Source organism: Mytilus edulis, chromosome 9 (genome assembly GCF_963676685.1).
Source record: "Mytilus edulis chromosome 9, xbMytEdul2.2, whole genome shotgun sequence".
NCBI classification, from domain to species: domain Eukaryota; kingdom Metazoa; phylum Mollusca; class Bivalvia; order Mytilida; family Mytilidae; genus Mytilus; species Mytilus edulis.
Window position 1 is genome coordinate 68,107,367 of NC_092352.1, and position 18,747 is coordinate 68,126,113.

The 18,747-nt window shown below is 31.9% G+C and overlaps 1 protein-coding gene across 1 annotated transcript in view; it reads right to left on the reverse strand.

Moving 5' to 3' along the window:
- LOC139488861 (long-chain-fatty-acid--CoA ligase 1-like) overlaps positions 1–18,747 on the reverse strand; it is a 38,230-nt gene that overhangs the window by 17,003 nt on the left and 2,480 nt on the right. The window contains exons 3-13 of the mRNA XM_071274813.1: positions 15,891–15,999; positions 12,424–12,491; positions 11,851–11,952; positions 11,330–11,429; positions 10,070–10,242; positions 9,609–9,641; positions 7,593–7,644; positions 6,940–7,013; positions 4,789–4,866; positions 3,908–4,042; positions 3,281–3,363 (exon numbers count right to left, since the gene is read on the reverse strand). Of these exons, the coding sequence (XP_071130914.1) occupies positions 3,281–3,363; positions 3,908–4,042; positions 4,789–4,866; positions 6,940–7,013; positions 7,593–7,644; positions 9,609–9,641; positions 10,070–10,242; positions 11,330–11,429; positions 11,851–11,952; positions 12,424–12,491; positions 15,891–15,999 (1,007 nt within the window). The remainder of the gene's footprint in view (positions 1–3,280; positions 3,364–3,907; positions 4,043–4,788; positions 4,867–6,939; positions 7,014–7,592; positions 7,645–9,608; positions 9,642–10,069; positions 10,243–11,329; positions 11,430–11,850; positions 11,953–12,423; positions 12,492–15,890; positions 16,000–18,747) is intronic.

Sequence of the window (18,747 nt, forward strand, 5' to 3'; positions counted from 1 at the left end):
CGGTTAAACGAATATATCGGCTATTGTAATATAATTTCAAAACACCGAACCATTCCCTATACATTTCAGTCAAAATACATCGGATAATCGAATATCGGTTATTAGAATATATCGGCTAATTGGATAGGAATATTCATGAAAAATGTGTGAAAACCATGTACAATCGAATATTTTGAAACAATTTCATATTTTTCTTGACAGGAAATGAAGCCGGAAGTTGCGCCATTACGAAGTTTAAGAAAACTTCAGTACAGAAATGTTTCATTTTATTAATAAAAACGATCTTTTATAGTCAAATAAAACATTCTTTTTCTTGTTGTCTTGTTTATTATATGAATCTGATAATATATTTTGCCTAAGATGTGTTTGTTATGTGTTTATCCAAATGTGATCGTTATCATTTACTTCACAAACAAGGACACGACAGAAATGATAAACTGTGCGTGATGTTCATCAATGTTTATTAATATGAATGATATGTACCTCTTTCTCAACAATTTATTAAAATATATATAGAAGTCCCGTGTAAAAATAAGGAATCATGTGTCAATAGCATATCCCAGGTGAATTAGAATTATGTAACTTGTACACACGTACGCCATTTTCCTAATTTACATAATATTCAGCCTTTTATTTTGAACCACGACAGATAAGATAGAAAAGCAAATTAATTTTACTCATCTTGATGTCCAATTTTATAATCATAAAAATAGTTGTATTACTTGAAATTGGAAATGGGTTTTATAAATAAAAAAACTGTAGAAAATCAGATCCTAGTATTCGTAGCTATTAATAGATTTACCTGTGGCCTACTACCGAGAATTCATAGCTATTTTTAGCTTTTACCTGTTTAAACACACAAATGAAACAAATCACGCAAAAACAACAAGTCTCATTATTTAAGAGGTACATATTTTATTCAGATAATCAACACATAATTAACCAGATGCTCCGCAGGGCGTAGCTTTATACGACCGCAGAGGTTGAACCCTGAACGGTTAGGGCAAGTATGGACACAACATTCAAGCTGGATTCAGCTCTAAATTTGGATTGTGATTAAATAGTTGACACAGCATAGGTTTCTGACACAGAATGAATGTGTTCTAATGAACTTAAAATTTTTGTTTCTCTTAGAGCAATTCACTATGCTGTTGAATATTAATCCTCTCAAAAAAATGTTTGAAGAAATTTTCTTTTTTATTTATGAAATTTCAAATGAGAAAAATTGAACCCAATTTTTTTAATCACATCCCCCTTTCCCTTATTTCAAAACTAATCTCAATTAAAATTTCTAATGGAGTTTGCAACAATAACTACTCATTTAAATACATCATAAAATATTAAGATGTAAAAAAACTGCTTGTTATCACTGAATGGTAAAGATTATTTTAATTTATCAGTTGGTAGTAAAAAGTGAATATACATTGTATATTGTATATAACAAAGATTTAAGTTGATTCTGGACAAAGAAAGATAACTCCAATTAAAAAAAAATCTTGCTATTGCACAATATTTTGCAATTAGATATTTCTTGCTTACTATTCTGGACAAAGAAAGATAACTCTAATTTAATTTTTTTTTTGATATTTCACAATATTGTGCAATTAGATATTTCTTGCCATTGCGCAATACTGTGCAATTGAAAAGACTTGCTATTGCACAATACTTAATATAATAATTTTAGATCCTGATTTGGACGAACTTGAAAACTGGGCCCATAATAAAAAATCTAAGTACATTTTTGAATTCAGCATATCAAAGAACTTCAAGATTTCAATTTTTGTTAAAATCAGACTAAGTTTAATTTTGGACCCTTTGGACTTTAGTGTAGACCAATTTGAAAACAGGACCAAAAATGAAGAATCTACATACACAGTTAGATTTGGTATATCAAAGAACCCCATTTATTCAATTTTTGATGAAATCAAACAAAGTTTAATTTTGGACCCCGATTTGGACCAACTTGAAAACTGGGCCAATAATCAAGAATCTAAGTACATTTTTAGATTCAGCATATCAAAGAACCTAACTGATTCATTTTTTGTCAAAATCAAACTAAGTTTAATTTTGGACCCTTTGGACCTTAATGTAGACCAATTTGAAAACGGGACCAAAAGTTAAGAATCTACATACACAGTCATGACAGTTAGATTCAGCATATCAAAGAACCCCAATTATTCAATTTTGATGAAATCAAACAAAAGTTTAATTTTGGACCCTTTGGGCCCCTTATTATGTTGGGACCAAAACTCCCAAAATCAAACCCAACCTTTCTTTTATGGTCATAAACCTTGTGTTTAAATTTCATAGATTTCTATTTACTTATACTAACGTTATGGTGCGAAAACCAAGAAAAATGCTTATTTGGGTCCCTTTTTGGCCCCTAATTCCTAAACTGTTGGGACCTAAACTCCCAAAATCAATACCAACCTTCCTTTTGTAGTCATTAACATTGTGTTTAAATTTCATTGATTTCTATTTACTTAAACTAATGTTATTGTGCGAAAACCAAGAATAATGCTTATTTGGGCCCTTTTTTGGCCCCTAATTCCTAAACTGTTGAGACCAAAACTCCCAAAATCAATCCCAACCGTTCTTTTGTGGTCATAAACCTTGTGTCAAAATTTCATAGATTTCTATTAACTTAAACTAAAGTTATAGTGCGAAAACCAAGAAAATGCTTATTTGGGCCCTTTTTGGCCCCTAATTCCTAAAATGTCGGGACCAAAACTCCCAAAATCAATACCAACCTTCCTTTTGTGGTCATAAACCTTGTGTTAAAATTTCATAGATTTCCATTCACTTTTACTAAAGTTAGAGTGCGAAAACTAAAAGTATTCGGACGCCGGACGACGACGACGACGACGACGCAGACGCCAACGTGATAGCAATATACGACGAAAATTTTTTCAAAATTTGCGGTCGTATAAAAAATCAATAGACTGACAGATAAACAAAATACATTATAATCATCTGATCGATCTATTAGTCAATCAACCGAATTATCCGAACTTGTACCTGAAAAAAACATTGAGATTAGTTACAAATTTCCATTAATAAAGCAGCTATAATACCTATTGGTATCTTAGGGTTGTGTCTGTCAATTTTGAAAAAAAACTTGGAGGAATATACGTTCATCGGCTAATTGAATATATCGGACAATCGGATATTTTTAGCTGACATTTTGGGTATCCAATTGGCCGGAGTCTACTGTATTCTTAAGGGATGAGAGATCAATATGCAAAATACAGTCTTTCCTTTTTTCATTAAACAGACCTACCTTTGAATTTCTTTCATCTTCTCTGACAGAGCCAGGTTAAATAACCAACGTTTTAAAGCACTTGATTTGGTGGCAGCAAGAACCTGTCAATAATAAAATAAATAATATGACATTAAAAATATTGTAAATTATGCAAAATTAATTGAAGCTAGGTAATTAAAAAAGAACATATGAAAAGTTCATATAGAGGTGCCTCAAGGTGTTTGCTGATTATCTTTCCTTGATTTGTAAGAAAAATTGAATTTATTTAAGATGATTTCAAAAGTGATGTTGATATCTGGGATTTTTCTTAATTAAGCATTAAAATAAATGGCAGTGCATGACATAAAATGTAAATTCACGAAATATGTTTTGATATGCTAAAGAGTATGAGGAAACATTTTTTTAAGTAAATTAATTTTTTATCACATTTAAGTTAGATGCACCAGCAGCTCTTAAAGATGACATGTTACATGTTTTAGAAAACTGCTAAAATTTATACATACTCCCATTGTAAGTTTTATCTATTATTTGATCTTTATCCCAAAATAATTATAGGAAAGTTGTCTTTAAAATACTGAGTATGACATAATCTTTTCAGAAGCTTGGGAACTGCTGAAAAGGAGTGAGGCAATAAATACAACTGACCTTGTCATAAATTCTGTTGAGTAACCTGGGTACTGTAGGGAAGAATTGAGGTTTGAGACTCTGTAAATCTTCTGGAAGTTTCCTTATATCTCCACAGGAAAATCCTACTTGACAACCATGCATATACATAACAACCTGGAAAATATAGTTCACATCTACATTTGTAAACTCATTTTGAAAACAAAAATGGTTCCATAGTACACAAATGGCCAACTTGCAATATTATTTTCTATGTTCAGTGTACTGTGAAATTATGATCAAAACTCTAATTTGGCATTTTTTTCTGACTTCTTATTTGGCTATTACCATATAGCCGGTTATTTTTCGCAGGGTGCACATTTTTCAATTGTTTTCCCAGATATAATAAAATCACCATTATACATTCCGCCATTTAAAAGTGTACATGCAAAGGCATTGATAAAAGTTCTGAATCCGCCAAAATAATAATTGCCCAAATATTTTGTATAGCTTATTCAATGAAAATCAAGAAATTTTACAACCACGAAAATATCCCGCTATACAGTAAATTAAATGAACATTACTTATGTATTGCACAGCTTATTTATTCTCTCCTCTAAAAATCAGGGTTCTTTTTTTTTCTCTAAAAGTATAAAATTATGATGTATAATGAAAAGGAGGGCAAAATTGAGAATGGCTATCTTATCATTCCAGTAAAACTAGGTATACAATCATCATCCATCTTGCCACTGACTTGCAGCAAGAAGTTTCAAATAAATAAATGTGGCATCACAACATCCAATTGTATAGTATTGCAAACTTTCTTTAGAGAAAGGGTCCATATGTCATCTAAAATTATTATATTACAATAGAAAACCAAAACAAGGAAGGTATACTTCAAAGAACAATACTGGTCTACTTACATTCATTCCTCTCTCAAAGTTGTGAGCTAATGGTAGATAGGATAGATGTCTGTCTTCTGGTCCTATAGTTGTAACTGTCTGAAAAAAAGATTTGAAGCAAAATATTGCTATTCCCATGAGATAGGTTTGATGTTTAATGTAAACATATAAAACATTCACAATATTTTATGCATTACTTTGTACCTCAAATTGAATCTGTATTGAAACTAACATCGTTTTCATAAGGAATTTAATTTTGTTTGTTTTACAATTTGCTAACTGCTTAAAAATTATTTGATAAAATTTAAATCAACAATATGTAAAAACTTCTCAATAATAAATAGAATGAAATTCAAAACAGTGTGGCTGTGGCCATTGATTGACACATTAAATTCATCCATTGACTGGGACAATTTACTTGAAAGTTTGTCTGTAACGACCACTGTTCACGACGTACCTACGATAGACATTTAAACTGTGGGGTCACCAAAGGTTTCTTAACGCCTTTAATTATAAAATAATTCGAAAAATTAATCAGGAGTAACCTTTATGTTTGATTTATATAATTAGTATAAATCAAAACATCGTGTTATTTCTGATTAATTTTTCGAATTACTTTATTAAGGTGTTGTGAACCTTTGGTGACCCCATAGTTTAAGTGTCTTTAAAAAGTACATAGTGAGCAGTGGTCGTTACATACAAACGTTTACCTAAATTGTCCCAGTCAATGGATGAATTTAATGTGTCAATCAATGGCCACAGCCACACTGTTTTGAATTTCATTCTACTTACAAAATAGCTTCACAAAAGAATGAGACAACTATTGCATGAAAAATATTTCCAAAGTCTGCTATATCTCTAATTAAAATGCTAGAAAAAAACAATTCAAAGTTTCTGGTCTGAAATCTTTTACAATTGTTAAATGTTCATCTGCTGACTTCATAAACAAATATTTAGACGAAGATAATGTTCCACAAATTTCCTAGGTCAATAAAAAATAAAAGCAAACGAGAGATAAATGTCCAAAAATCTTTTTAATATCGGAAGGACAAAATGAACAAAATTGATAACACATTATTGCATACTGTAAATTCAGAAATTATTAGCTATTTGTTTTTATTATTGAGAAAAATGCAACAGGGTTATAATCGCAATAATATAAACTCACATTATCACTTTTTTTATCGGAATTAAACAGGATTTTCTCAATATCCCAAAACTTTAAATCACGTTTTAAAATGTAAAATGTCAAAATTACAATAATAAATGCACACAACAATTTCTGAATTTACAGTATCCAACCAGTGAAACTTCAAGCTAAGTACTGCTCACTGGTGATATCCCTGCCGTAATATTTGGGTAAACAGATAGTTGATGAATCTGAAAACGCATCACACCGTATAACTGACTTATATAAACCCTGAAACCAAATTTCAGAAATCCTTTTATTGTAGTTCCTCATAAAAATGTGTGAATATTTTCAACTTGGCTATGATGTGTAAAATGATACAAGTGTTCTGTAAACAGGAAGTTGTTGAGTGAAGAATCTGAAAACACATCACACTGTATAGCTGACTTATATAAACCCTGAAACCAAATTTCAAAAATCCTTGTATTGTAGTTCCTCAGAAAAATGTCAAAAAGATTTTCAACTTGGCTATGATGAGTAAAATTATACAAAAGTTCAGTTAACAGGAAGTTGTTGAGTGAAGAATCTGAAAACACATCACACTGTATAGCTGACTTATATAAACCCTGAAACCAAATTTCAAAAATCCTTGTATTGTAGTTCCTCAGAAAAATTTGCGAATATTTTCAACTTGGCTATCATGTATCAAATGATACAAGTGTTCAGTAAACAGGAATTTGTTAGAGTGATATATCTGAAAACGCATCACACCGTATAAATGACTTTATATTAAAATCCTGAAACCAAATTTCAGAAATCCTTGTTTTGAAGTTCCAGAGAAAAGTGAAAGGAAAATATTCAAAGGCAGGACAGACTGACAGATGGATGGAAGGACTGACGGACGGATGGATGGACAGATAGAGGTAAAACAGTATAACCCCACCTTTTTAAAGCAATGATAATAAATTGACATTTTAATAAAATCTGTTTCTAGTAAAAAGCAACTTGATGGTTGAAATAAACATATTTTGTATGAGTTTTACCTTTATACTATAAATAACAGATGACATGTTAGCTACCATGTTTCTGTGGGAGATCATCACACCTTTTGGATCACCTGCAAATTAAAAAAAAAGACAAAAATAAGGTGAAATTGTATAATTGCAAATGAGACAACTATCCACAATACATAAAAGAATATGAACAACTACAGGTCCCTGTATACCCTTCAACAATGAACAAAAACCCATATTGTATGGCAAGCTGCAATAATGAATTTAGACTTTCGAACTGTACACTGGTAGGAAAAAATCCTCAGGTTTAAAGTACCGTATTTTATTTAATGCATTGTGAAAACAAATATTTCACCAATGAAATTCCAGTCAGATATTCTCATTAATATCCTTTTTATATTAGATACAAATTTTTATTTGTTTGATACAGATTTTTTGTAGGCAAAACGTTTCAACTGAGGCATGACACAGGCGTCATTATGGAGAAATTAGCCTATTTTAGTTTCCTGTGGATTCATTTATTTTTGTGGATTGAGAAAATATTGTATTTTCGTGGATATTTGATTTCATGGTACCGAATCGTTGAACATTAAAATTCGTAGTTCACGTCAAACCACGAAATCCACGAAAATTGGTATCCCACCAAAATAAATGAATCCACAGTATATAGCAATATAACATACCTGTTGTACCACTGGTATAACATACTGTCATTAAATCTTTTGGTTTGGGAGGCTAAAAAAAATAATACCATTAAGTAAATACTGACATTCTTGAAAAGCTATAAAAATCAAAGAGCAGATTGCTCTGAGGGATACGATTGCCGTTGTTTCATTGACACATGTATACATGTAGCTGGATAATATTATTTTCAAAACTAATTCAACTTCACATTTAAAATAGTTACAAAATAGCCAATCACTGATAAAAGTGTATGAACAATGTAATCAGGCCTATGTTCTATTTTTGTACTATCAATTCCAAGTTTACTTTCCACAGTAGTCACTGAGACTCAGACTGAGAGAAGGTATTTCACTTCGTATCTTATCACCTATTTTCCTACGTTAATTCTAGGAGGAACCCCATTCCTAACTCTTTAAATATTTAATTTCCTTTGGGTCAGTGATCATGACTCCTTTCCGTACACATTTATCGGTTTAAAATGCGATCGTTTTTAATATAATACGACGTTTATTGACAGAACGAGCTAATACTCGACATGTTGTTATTCAGAATTCACGGAAGGAGTCTTCTATATTATCGTTTCGAGTTATCTCCCTTCCGGAAGGGAGACAACTCGAAACGATAATATGGAAGACTCCATTTCACCTGAAGGGGTGTTCTACGATAAGGATTTTTTTTTTAATTTAAATGATGCATATGATTTAAAATTATGCAACAACAATAACCTTCAATAGCAGACATACATAGAAAAAATCCCATGAGTTATAAATTAATTAACTGAGTGGAGAATCCAGAGCAACCATTCAATCTAAAACCCCTTGAAGTCAAGAAAACTATACGCATGCACATAATTTCCAAAACAAACCCTGGAGCAAGAACGTAAATCAAATGCTTATTAAACGACCTAGATGGAACTCTATTTCTTCATGGAAGTACAATCTCAAATATCAGTTTCATAACGGTAACATTAAAGAAAAAACTCCACTTCAGTTCTTAAATGACATTCTATCGGAATTCAGAGAACTTTCGCATTTTATCAAAACTGGGAATTCCCTCTGACGTGTTTCTAAATTTATAAAAATACTAAATATAAATACTGCTTAATTCTGATTTTCCGTGTTGTTTAAAACACGCATATAAATCAAGGGAATTATCAAACATGAAGATTATGACAAGAACATTATAGGAAAGTTGTTTAAGTTCAATCCCTTTGTTTGTTTTTACCTTTTAAAGCAAGACAATCATAAGAATCTGAGATGTTCCTTAATGTTTAGAATAAAACGATTGACGTGAGGGCAATGCTCTGAGCCACTGGTATAAGTCTACAGATTGCTTGAAAGCAATCGTATCCCAAAAACTAGACATGGACAATGACCCCCCTTTTCTGCTCTGCCATATGCATGAATATGGTTCCGCACATTTTTGATTTGACAAACAGTGATGTTGGCTTCAACCTGATATTGTTATGCTGTCTGTAGTACACAAATCATGCCCTCACCTGACCAAAAAGTCCAACTACCTGTCATTTTTAGAATATTTTGAAAAAAAAATCAAAATTATGTGGCCATGCACACCTTCATGATGTGTTTGAATGTAAAAGTAGGTAACTTTATTTTTATAGTTGTACCTCCAAAAATGTAGGAGATAGCAGGACAAACAATATGTATCCTAATTTGGATGGAAGGACAGACAGAGGAATGGACGAACAGACGGACAAGGGTAAATTAATTTGCCCCTCAACATTTTATCGTGGGGATGTTTAAAGCAAGCTGTGGAAGAGTATAGTTTTTAAGTTGAACAGATTGATGTATGCATAAGTGGTATCTCATCAATTTTTAGTAATATTAATCAACCAGAAGGATGATGAGTACAGGCATAGATTAACGATGTCTCATTACGTACACATTTAATTCTAATATGTGTGATTGAATGCGCGTAAAAGTAGGTAACAGTGTATAAATGTGCATAAATATGAACATATCTTTTTGTAAAACAAGGTCAACAGATTAACATACCACTGGTTCCTGTAATGACTGTTTACCATCAGCCTAAAATTAACATGAAAGGAAACAATGACAACATCAAATATATACAGATTAGACAAAAAAATCAATTTTTACAAGCAATTTTACCTTATCACTATTAATAAATTTTGTTGTTGAATTTTGAAGATTTATTGCACTAGTGCAATATTGGAATTTATTGCATGCTAACTTTTGGTTACTTTCTGTGGGAAATATTATATTGCTATGCAATAATATGATTTATTCCCTTTATATGAATATTTAATAAATTCTTCAACATACCAAATCATGAATTCTTTTTCTATAATAGACATGAATATGAAACTTGGAAACTAATAAAAATATTTTAAAAAAGTGAGATGCATTTGGAACAGAATAAAAGATGGGTTTTTATTCATTCTTTAAACTTTTCTGCATCATTACTATCAAACTGATAATTATAAGCCACTTACTTCAACAAATGAAAACTTGACAATTTTGACATTACTCTTTGCGGCCTGAGATTTAGTTTCTTCACTGACATTTTCCATTACAATGATGCATGCTAGTGTTGGCATGCTGCTGGCCTTCTCTAATAAAAGTTTAATTTTGTCTTCTTTGTCCACAACAACATGGGATATACCAACTAAAATAGATGAAGATTACTGTAATTATAACCTTTAAAATCAAATATTGTAAACTTAGAAAATAGTACATGCATTTTTTGGGGGGGATTGTTAAACAAAAGACCAGTAAACACAAAATTGATTAAGTAAAATGCTGCATGCAAATAATAATATATATCATAATTTTAAATGTCAGAATTCATTTTTCAAGACCTATTGCACAAACAATGTTTGCAATAATAAAATTATCTCCAAAATTTCCAATTTAACAGTATGCAACTTTACACAATGGGAAGGAATTTTTATCGAAATTACAGGCAAGCCTTTAACATGGAGCAAATGCTTCAACTAAATGTTAGTTCAAGATAACCCTTGCCCAAGTTTCAAAGAAACAATTTGGTAGATGTTGACAATCTTATTTCTGTACTATATAAGACCACACATTTCTAAACCTAAATGTTTATCCTCTGTCAGATATTCTGCAGAAATATTATCCCAGTTGAACAAGGCAACATGTGAACACTTGAGATGCATCTTAATTTTAAAACAATCAAAATATAACAAAATTATCAAGTCAAATAATTCTTATTTCAAAGTGTCAAAGATACTAGATAAATATTTTCAAACAATTGTCTGTGAAAAGGGAAATAACTGCAAGAGTAATATTTACAATAAAGATTAGCAGTCAGAGATATAACTCTATAGGGTGATTCCAGAAAATAACTTGCGTGTTAAAAAAATGCTTTGAAGTGATATAGAGAAGGTGTGATAACACCCTTTAGTTATTACAGGCATATTTATTCTGTAATAACATACAGGTGTACTATGCAAAATTGGCAAACTATGAACTGTTATATCTTTAAATAGTTAAGTATACATATAGAAAAAAGTAATAACAATAGAACTTTTATACATTTTAACTAAACTAATGATGTATATTGTCCCTTTGAAACATGTAACATACATATGTTATCACAGTTCTTTGATTTTTTAGTCCACAATAACAAATGTATGTTATTTTCCTGTAATAACCCTGTAGAGTTATATCCCTGACTGATTAGTGACCATTGATTGATTCCAGCTTTTGGTACATATATATTTGCTTACTTTGGTTTATAATATATTTGCATGCATCAGGTCCTAGTGTATCATACAATGGAACTGAGACCATAGAGAACATGGCACAGGCTTGGTCTGTTATCACCCACTGAAAAATAAGTCATATAAATGATTTATACAGAAACAGAGAAAATTACCATGTGTAACATACATTTATAAATATCTGCTGCATAATTAACAAATTTAATGATTTTTAGTACAATGTAGTAGATTTCTTTACTTGGTTACAAAGAAAATGTTCACCAAAAATAACTGATTATACTGTTTATATACAGTCAGAAGTATTAATTACAATGTATTATGTGCTTTTTAAAAGATTATTACTTAGATGTAATACAGTGTCAAACTGCAAAACACAAACACTCCCTTCATATCATCCCTTGGATTTACAGCTGTGAATTACTCAACATCAGCAGTATAGATTTAATTTGATCTCCTTACCTGGATATTTGGTCCAAAGAAATATTTTGTTAACATGATATATGTGCAATTTAGTTTGATCTTATTACCTCAGCTCTGTTTATGCTGTATATTCCTATGAATGTATCATTTCTAGCCTCTAAACCATCAGCTATCAATCCTGATCCAAAAGCTCGAGCCCTGTCATAAATCTGTAAAATATAAAAGTATGAATTGTAGCCCTTACAAGTATCCTAAATAAATATTTAACTTTTTAACACTCTTGCAGATTAATACAACTTGACATAATAATTATATAAACATCTGCTAAGCAGTAAGAAGCAACAGTAGAGACTGGTCATCTCAGAGTTAAAAATGCGCCCAGGGAGGGTGACATGTCCTTCTGCAGTCTGTAACCTTGTAAGCTAGCAGGTTAAATTCTTGCTGGCTGTGTTGGTTTAGTTCAAAGCAGGGTTAAAATTACATTAACATGGTCTTGTCTGTAAAATGAATTTCATTTGATGCTGAACATTAAGCAGCATGCCATCCATTCATGCATCTTTGTCATATAATATTAAAATAATTAAAGACAGTGTGATTGGTTATCTGTGTTGTTGGGTTACTGCTACTTCCCTTTATATTACTGATTATCCTGTGGAGATCTAGTTGTTACTGGTACCTACCTGCTGGTATGACTGCCAGACATACTGATTGCTCCCTGATGGTCTGGTTCCTAAGCATGGACCATCGTCTGTAGGCAAAAAGATGATGATACTGACAATATTAAATTTAAATCAACAGAAAATTCCAAAAAGTTTTATTAATAGAAAACATTGGAAAAAATATCGACTTTGATTATTACATGTCTTAATCATGGGAGTTTAATATTTTAAATGGCCTATTCAGTTTCCAATCTTGAGAAAGTGAAAAAGTCATAAAAAAATATCTTTTGAAAAGTTGAAACATATAGCAAGAGCATATATATACATCATGTACATCATGTATATGGCATAGAGTATACTTTGCAATTTCATAAATTTCAGTTAACATTTGTTGTTCTTAAATTTAAACATGTCATAAATGCATTCCAATTTTTTATGGAAATATTCTTTATAAAGCACAAAGGTGTCAGTATTCACCTCAAAAACTAACAAAACCTTTGAATAGACTTATTAAGAAGGGATATAGTTACGATACTGTTGTCAGGTGACATTAAAGATTGCATATTTTGGCGTTAATATTAATTCACTTATAGGGTCTTTGCATCGAAACTAAACACATTTATTCAAAAACCAGTTGTTGGCATGACACAGGTTATGTTCTTCTCATATATGTTATGATGGTATGATAATAAACCCCTAACGGGAAGGATTGTGCCTGATGTTCATATGATGAAATCATAATCTTTCAGTCAGTTTAATTGAAGTCTGGAGCTGGCATGTCAGTTAACTGCTAGTAGTCTGTTGTTATTTATGTATTATTGTCATTTTGTTTATTTTCTTTGGTTACATCTTCTGACATCAGACTCGGACTTCTCTTGAACTGAATTTTAATGTGCGTATTGTTATGCGTTTACTTTTCTACATTGGTTAGAGGTATAGGGGGAGGGTTGAGATCTCACAAACATGTTTAACCCAGCCGCATTTTTGCGCCTGTCCCAAGTCAGGAGCCTCTGGCCTTTGTTAGTCTTGTATTATTTTAATTTTAGTTTCTTGTGTACAATTTGGAAATTAGTATGGCGTTCATTATCACTGAACTAGTATATATTTGTTTAGGGGCCAGTTGAAGGACGCCTCCGGGTGCGGGAATTTCTCGCTACATTGAAGACCTGTTGGTGACCCTCTGCTGTTGTTTTTTTTCTATGGTCAGGATGTTGTCTCTTTGGCACATTCCCCATTTCCATTCTCAATTTTATTCACATTGTTAAGGTTTCAGAGAACAAATTGATGAATAGGTCATAAGGAAAAATATAATCTAAGTGTCAAATAAAAAATTGGATTATATATATATATAAACTGGTTTATGGCAAAATTAATTGTCCACTTAATCAGATGCGTATTGGATACCACATGTGGAGCAGGATCTGCTTATCCTTCAATAAGCAGTGAAAGTAGCAATACAGAGTTATAAATAGATAAGATAAATATAGATAATTAAGAAAATTAAAGTTTGTTAACAATGTAACTTGAGTTCGTTTTACTATTATATGATACATGAAATTGTTCTGAAGGCTTGGTATCTTATTGGATGAACTTCCCATGGTTCCTACCACTTTGCAAGGCTTCTCTTCCAACCTGGCCATTGTTGGAGGTTACTACTTCCTGGCGCGTCGTCAACAATAGGAAGATTATGGTTGCCGCTATGGAAAATAAAATTTTCAAAAAATGCTCCCTTGTTTTAAATTATTTGGTGACTCTATATAATTGTTGGATCGTCTGCAGTAGATGGTCTGTTTAATGGCATGGTTGTGAATTCCTAGTTCCTTTAAGATCGGCGCTCGTGGTACAATTCTTCTACTATCATTTATATCTGCTATCATTTATAGATGTTTAGGTACGTGGTATTGGACATCTTGGTCATCTTGGTTCAGTTGTTATTTCGTCGCAAGTATGTAATATTCCTTGGTCCATGTATATGCTGGTGGCCTGTAGATCGGCGCGTGTAGCCAGGCAGTTCCTTTCCGATGTAGGGGTTCACGAATAAGTAATATCAAATTAAATTCCATGTGGTGAACCAACGCCTGTGTGAATCATTTCGTTAGAGTCCCTGAAGTGAATACCTTGGTATGCAGGGTTATCAAATTATGCAAATAAATGCAACATTAAAATAATACAAGTTACCTTAGCTTGTTAACAAACTTTAATTTTCTTAATTTTCTATATTTATCTTATCTATTTATAACTCTGTATTGCTACTTTCACTTTTCATTGTTTCTCTCACCATGACGACGTCAAATTGCACCACTTTGAGTACTTCAGGGGTTAATTTCTGTATAAAAATTGTCCTGATGAAGCCAGCCTTGCAGGCGAAACATGTAAACCATAGCAAATAAAATTGCAGACCATTCGAAGTGTTGTTGTCAATTTTGAGTATTAACATGTATAATAAAATTGAGAATGGAAATGGGGAATGTGTCAAAGAGACAACAACCCGCCCAAATAAAAAACAACAGCAGAGGGTCACCAACAGGTCTTCAATGTAGCGAGAAATACCCGCACCCGGAGGCGTCCTTCAGCTGGCCCCTAAACAAATATATACTAGTCCAGTGATAATGAACACCATACTAATTTCCAAATTTTACACAAGAAACTAAAATTAAAATAATACAAGACTAACAAAGGCCAGAGGCTCCTGACTTGGGACAGGCGCAAAAATGCGGCGGGGTTAAACATGTTTGTGAGATCTCAACCCTCCCCCTATACCTCTAACCAATGTAGTAAAGTAAACGCATAACAATACGCACATTAAAATTCAGTTCAAGAGAAATCCGAGTCTGATGTCAAAAGATGTAACCAAAGAAAATAAACAAAATGACAATAATACATAAATAACAACAGACTACTAGCAGTTAACTGACATGCCAGCTCCAGATTTCAACTAAACTGACTGAAAGATTATGATTTCATCATATGAACATCAGGCACAATCCTTCCCGTTAGGGGTTTAGTATCATACCATCATAACATATATGAGAAGAACATAACCCGTGTCATGCCAACAACTGTTTTTAGAATAAATGTGTTTAGTTCCGATGCAAAGACCTTATCAGTGACTCAATATTAACGCCAAAATATGCAATCTTTAATGACTTGACAACAGTATCGTAATTATATCCCTTCTTAATAAGTCTATTTAAAGGTTTTGTAAGTTTCTGAGGTGAATACTGACACCTTTGTGCTTTATAAAGAATATTACCATAAAAAATTGGATGTGAAATACCTGAACGTATTAGAAGTCTGCATGTTGAGCTATATTTACGAATGATGTCTTTATACTGATGATAAAATTTAGTAAATGTTTTGACTAGTTTGTGATATCGAAAACCCTGGTGTAATAATTTTTCAGTAATACATAAATTTCTCTCGTTAAAATCTAAAACCTTGTTACATACACGAGCGAATCGTACAAGTTGAGATATATAAACACTTACTTGACATTTGCAATCCACGTTTAAATCCTTCAAATGTCGTCTTAACATCATCATAGTAATATTCTAACAGTTTACCATCTCTACAGAACTTTGAAATACGTGACCCATCCTGAAGTAAAATTAAACAGAAAAATATCAGTTCAAGGAGATGTAGGGGTATATACATACACTACAGCTCAGGTGGATTTTGCTTTGTCCACCCGTCCACAGTGGGAGTGGGCACCGGTTGGGCAAAATTTCTAGCTTGTCCACTCTGCCCACCCATAAGAGTGGGCATGCAATTTCTTTTGTTTAATCAATACTAGTACAGTCAATTGAATCAAAGAGCTGATAGCTCTGAAGTGGAAGAAGGTGAATAAAAGGTAACTTGAATTACCATAAAAGCAGCCCCACTTACCCAGGCTGCTTTGTTCCATTATCGTTAAAATGTATTTTTTTTCTTCAAACAAGAAAAGGTCATAAGTACATTGATTTCCCATCCGTACAATCATTTTCTATTTTCAGTTGACTATGAAAATTAGGTAAAATCTTTAATTTGGCAGTAATTAAGAAGATCATATCAAGAGGAACACATGTGTACTAAGTTTCAAGTTGATTGGATTTCAACTTCATCAAAAACTACCTCGACCATAAACTTTATAACCAGAAGCAGGACGGACGGACAGACTAGAAAACATATTGCCCATAAATGGAGCATAAAAATAGTAAGACTTGTTACATACCTGCCAACTTTTGAAAGTTCCCATATGGGTTTTTACTGCACAACAATTTTAAAGGTTACAATTTTTAGCGACGTATTTTGCAAGATCTGGATTGTCTAGAAAAAGTGTCATATTTGTATGATGAACTTACATGCCTTTTCCTTAAGTCTGTTTGCATGATTCTAGTTATATATTAAATCGGTAGAAAAAATATACATGAAGCTAGCAGACCAGGGTTTATTTTCCAGATTAAGAATATTAGATGCTTGTTGAAATTTCCAATTTTGAATTATGCACAAAGATGGACCTTTAACAGGTTGGGAACAACACTCCAAATGAGGGTAACCTAACTGGAAGATCATCACAACCCACTGTAAAAAATGAACACAAAATAGAATTTTTCAATAAAATGCTGAAAATAGGCTTTAAAGTATTAAAATGCATTGCAAAAAACAAATATTTCATTAAATAAATTTAAGTAGAATATTCCTATGATATTCCTTTTCATATTGGATACAAATTTTATTGAGTCTACTGCAGACACTTTGTAGTCAAAGTGTTTCAACTGAGGTACTACACAGGCGTCAAAAGGCGTCATTATGGAGTAAAGGGGGTGGCGTCAAAAAGCGTCATTATGGAGGAAAGGGTTAAGTACTGAATGGTCAAAACATCATGTTTTTTTATCGACATAAATTTTGTCATAAATGTAACCAAATGATGTAGAAATTGTGTTTTTTCTTCAAATTTCCATCAAATTGTAATGTTTATAGTTCCATTATTGCCTCTCTATTTGAATAAAATAAAATAATAAGAAGAATCTGTTTCTTGTTTTGTTTTGTTTTGTTTTTGACAAATGATTGTTCACTGCTAGCAAATGAATCATTATATTTATATATCTTATCTGTATATATTTTTGTTCATGTCTTCATCTCCTTATCATTTGTAAATGTATAGACAAATAAGAAAGAAATAAGCTCCACATGTATATTTGCAACATCGTAAATTAATTAAAAATACTTTCTGTTGTAAACAAAATTATGATACAAACTTCAATTTAATCCTTGAAAAGAGGTCTAGATTGCTAAAATAATTTATAAATTTTAATTTTTTTATTTGTCCAAAATCATTTAAATTCATTTAATCAACATCCTTTTATGATTATTTGATTAAAATATTAATCATTTATAGTCTTTTTACAATTTACATTTTTAAAAGCAACATAACTGAAAACAGGATAAAACAAAGGGAAGTAACAAAAAAGTATTTCAATATTCCCAATACACATCGTTTTGATAACACAACGGCAGTTAGCCGGAGGTAAACATCGTTGATTACCAGTATGTTTGACACCCAAGCTGTCAAGTGAAGCCATATAATTATACATCTTCTTTGATGTTCAGGTAAAATTTAACACAGGTGTCAATTACACCCGTACAGTAGTAAGAAATGATCAAATATGGCGTCTGAAAAATTTCATACACAGGAGTTTTTTCTCCTAAACGGGAGGTTCACATGTATGTTACGAAGGGCATCTAATTCACATGACAAAGGAAACCCATGAATAAAGACAACACTTTATATATCCTTTTTATTTATATAAAAACAAAATCTTCTTGTCTGCAGGATTGCAAATTCGTAACTTCAAGGGCGAACTTGTAAACAGGGCGAGTTGTCCCGATACCAAATTCACGCATGCGTAATACAAATATCTACAGTTAAAAAATCCTGTTACAAGTAAACAAATAAAGTTCATGTGGATGAGATGAAATCTAATAATTTACATAAATAAAAGGGTCATATTTACGATAGTGATTGTTTTACAATCATAATTTACAAATTAAATGATTCAGATGCCTAATCATGTGTAAAAATCGGTGTCAGGAATCTAAGTTGTTTTGAAATTGTAATACACGAAATGAATGCGGCATACGGAGACTCAATGCCAATGGTCAGCCCCTTAAGTCTTCAGAAGACTTGACGTCTTCTTCCACTAAAAAAGCAGATAAGCAGCGGCCCTAAACTATATAGTGGAATCATCCCTGTTACAAAATTGTCTTTTAAGTATCTTTAATTTCTTAATAACATGAATAATTTGTTAAGTGTATGACTAGTACTGGTAAGGCAGATGCCAAGTACACAAGTCTCAAAATCTATCT